Source organism: Dendrobium catenatum, unplaced genomic scaffold (genome assembly GCF_001605985.2).
Source record: "Dendrobium catenatum unplaced genomic scaffold, ASM160598v2 fragScaff_scaffold_1472, whole genome shotgun sequence".
In the NCBI taxonomy this organism is placed as follows: domain Eukaryota; kingdom Viridiplantae; phylum Streptophyta; class Magnoliopsida; order Asparagales; family Orchidaceae; genus Dendrobium; species Dendrobium catenatum.
The window spans coordinates 152750-156120 of record NW_021319934.1 but is presented as its reverse complement, the minus strand read 5'-3'; the positions used below and the strand labels follow the sequence as shown (position 1 = coordinate 156120).

The 3371-nt window shown below is 38.7% G+C and overlaps 1 protein-coding gene across 2 annotated transcripts; it reads left to right on the top strand.

Moving 5' to 3' along the window:
• Positions 1 to 590: 590 nt before the first annotated feature.
• On the top strand, positions 591 to 3154 carry LOC110100648. Of its 2 annotated transcripts, XM_020828245.2 has the most exons (3): positions 591 to 847; positions 948 to 1117; positions 1207 to 3154. In XM_020828245.2, the coding sequence occupies exon 3, from the start codon at positions 1377 to 1379 to the stop codon at positions 2829 to 2831; it is 1455 nt and encodes a 484-aa protein (XP_020683904.1). In that variant the 5' UTR covers positions 591 to 847; positions 948 to 1117; positions 1207 to 1376; the 3' UTR covers positions 2832 to 3154. The 2 variants fall into 2 exon arrangements, with proteins under 2 accessions (XP_020683904.1, XP_020683905.1); XM_020828246.2 differs by lacking the exon at positions 948 to 1117.
• Positions 3155 to 3371: the final 217 nt, after the last annotated feature.

The window sequence follows — 3371 nt, the reverse complement described above, 5'->3', positions numbered from 1 at the left end:
CCACATAAAATATGTCTGGAATAAGTTGATCAGAAGTTGAAATCATCAAAAAGGCTTTTGTTCGTAAAATAGATTGCAAAAATGTATTTATGACAACAGAAATAACCAAAATCAATATCCATATTGCCCTAAATCTCTATGATAAAAAGAAAAAATACACACGCAAGGTGATAACACGACGTCTATTCGTGCGAGGGACAAATATGTGATATAATATAATGATTTGCTGCAAAAAGAATGCATAGTAAAATAATTGTGTAAAATAAACATAATACATCGTCTAAAATATAATAAAAAAAATAGATGTATAGCTGCGAGTAAAAAAAATTTCCATTTTTAAAAATTTTTAAAATATAATAAATTCAATATAAAATTCTTTCATAATGCTCGACAGTAAGTTGCAGTGGCACTCTACAATAGCGGGCAACAACAAATAATAGAATTACATACATTAAATTTGAAATACAGCTGATGAAATATCTGAATTTTCAAAACATAAATATTTAATTTACATTGCACCAATAATTCAAATCAATAAGCCCCTTCCAAAAATTTTTTTTTCCTTTCACATCTTTAGTTTTTTATTTTAATTTTTATAATTAAGCAGCAAAATCGGAGAAGAGAGCGAAGATAGAGCTAGAGAGAGAAAGAGAGAGGGAGAGAACGGCCAGATTTATTTCGATTTTTTCGCAGCCGGCGATCGGAAACTGCAATCCAAATCGTCCTGCGGAGAAGCAAGATTGAGATATCGTGTAAGAAGAGGGCAGAGGGGCACCTGTGCCACGCAATGGCGAATTTGTAGCGTTGGCTCCGCCCTTTGATTCGCTCAGTGTTTGAACTCGGCAAGGTCAGCTCCATTTTTCCCTCACCTGATTCTTCTCACAAAAAATTAGGTTTCGCCCGGCTTTAAATTCGGTTGCCCACCCTCCCCTCATCTATTCTTGTAGCTTTGCTTCTCCCTCGTTGCAATTCCATACCTACTTGATTCCCAGCCTTCACCACCGCCGTGATCCGCCTTCCTGCAGTTGATTCACCCATTACGAAGGCTGAAAACAATTCATACGATCGAATTCTTGAACAGTGACGAGAATCTAATCGAGTTGGCCAATTGAATGTGGTTCGTCAACTGGGTCCCGCTTGTTTAGGGTTTCAATTTCCCATTATTCAAATGCGTTTTCTGATCAAAGCTCTCGGTTTTTCGTGCAGGGCATTATGGGATTGAGTTCAGCTTTTTCTGTTTGAAGTGCAAGGTTGCAAAACGAAATTCCAGTGAATAAGTAGAAGAGTAAGAGAAGAGGATAAAGGCTCAGAAGAGATTTTCCTTATTTGGCCAATCAATTGAATCTTTTTGTATGGCTAATTTGATGCAATAAGAGATGCCACAACATATCTCACATCAGCAAGGGCGCATCAATCTCAGTGACCTCAAGTTGCAGATAGCAAAGCAGCTTGGTCCTGATCGAACGCGGATGTATTTCGGCTGCCTGAACAGGTTCCTGGCTCAGAAAGTAACCAAGACTGAATTCAACAAGCTCTGCTTCCTGATTCTTGGTCGAGAAAGCATACCGTTGCATAACAAGCTCATCCGGTCCATCCTCAGGAATGCATATGTGGCAAAAACCCCTCCACCAGTCGGGGAAAGGATTGTCTTCAATCAAACTGGAGCTTTTGTGAAGAAATCCCTTCATGAAAATGATCCTTTAAGCCAGTCACAAACTGCAACGCCATCTCCGCTTGTTCATTGCAATGGTGATATCTTGCCTCCATCTCCTCGCAAGAAAAGAACTCGGAAGAGTCCTCTAGGATTAAATGGAACGGCTAATGCGTACGCCCAACAATCCTTTGTACCATCTCTTGAAATTTCAATTAAAGAGAATGGTATGTTGGGATCTGGAGATAGGAAGAGGCCAGTCCAGCATTATCAAAGTGGACTTGAAGAGCAGCCAGCAAAGCTTCCACGCCTGGAGAATTCATTGCTTCATGATCAAATTTCCTTGCATCAAAAGGGCTTGATCAAATCTGTTGCCATGGAAGATGGTGAAAAGTTAAAAGAAAGCAATGATCTCAATTCCACCATAAGGGCCGAACATCCTTTTGTACCATCCGCTGAAACTTTAATCAAAGAAAATGGCATATTGGGTCCCTGTGATTGGAAGAATCAAGTGCAGCATTATCAAAGTGGACTTGCAGAGCAGCAAATAAAGATTCCACGCAAAGGGAATTCATTGCTTCCTGATCAAATCTCCTTGCGTAGAAAGGTACTGGTCAAAACTCTTGCATTGGAAGATGAGAAAAAGTTAAAAGAAAGCCATGATCTCAATTCCACTAGAAGACCTCCTCGTCCACCAGTTGGAGCAACTTTCTGCTCTCCTCGTGTTAGTGGGACAAGGAGATCTTTTTCTGCAGCTAGTAATTCCACTTGTGGTAATAGTAATTATGATAATGGCGAGCTGTGCGATACAGAAGAATTGAGAAAGTTAATGGAAAAAGTTGCAGAAGCACAAGGAATAGGGGTGACGTTGGATAGTGCCAATTTACTGAATAATGCTTTGAATACTTATTTAAAGCGACTTATAAAGTCTTCTGTTGAGCTTGCAAGAGCTAGGTCAACGCACGAACCAACAAAACATCCAGCTTTCAATGGTTTTTGGCCAGGAAACCACCATGTACAAAATAGTGTAGAGTCTTTGAATGTTAATAATGAGCATAGAAACCAGTACATGATATCTTTGCAAGATTTTCAGGCTGCAATGGAGCTTCATCCCCAACAACTTGGGCAGGGCTGGCCTTTGCTACTTGAGAAGATTTGCATGCGTTCATATGAAGAATAAGGAACATCTGAGCCAAATTTCTCTGGTTCATAATTTCCGAGAAGATAGATTGTTTGGCTCGCTTGTACATTGTAACAGTAGCTCCATGACCAGGTATAACAAAACCAGGGATTGAAAGCTTGAATGTAATTAACAACAGCCTTCATGGAAGAAGTTTTTGACAATTTTGCAGCACTGATTTTTAGCTTAATTTAGGTCCCAGTGTATGTATTAGCAATTAGCAAAATTTCTTTAGTGGCTTCATTAGTGACAGGATATTGCCATTTCAAAGGCAGTTGTAATTGGTTTATATTGATTTCTAATTCAGTTTTTTTTATGATTTTTTATCTTGTACAGTGATATGCGTTCATTTCACTTCTTTTTTTTTTTTTTTAAGTTGATGTTCTTGCAACTTGTTAAAGATTGGAATTTTGTGCAACTGACTTCATCCTCTGTGCTTCTCAATGGTGTAAGATGTTAAAATATCGTGGAAGTTGTCTGTTCCATTGCTTTAATTACAGTTTAATATTGTATTCATGTCTGACCCATCTGCTTGGCCAT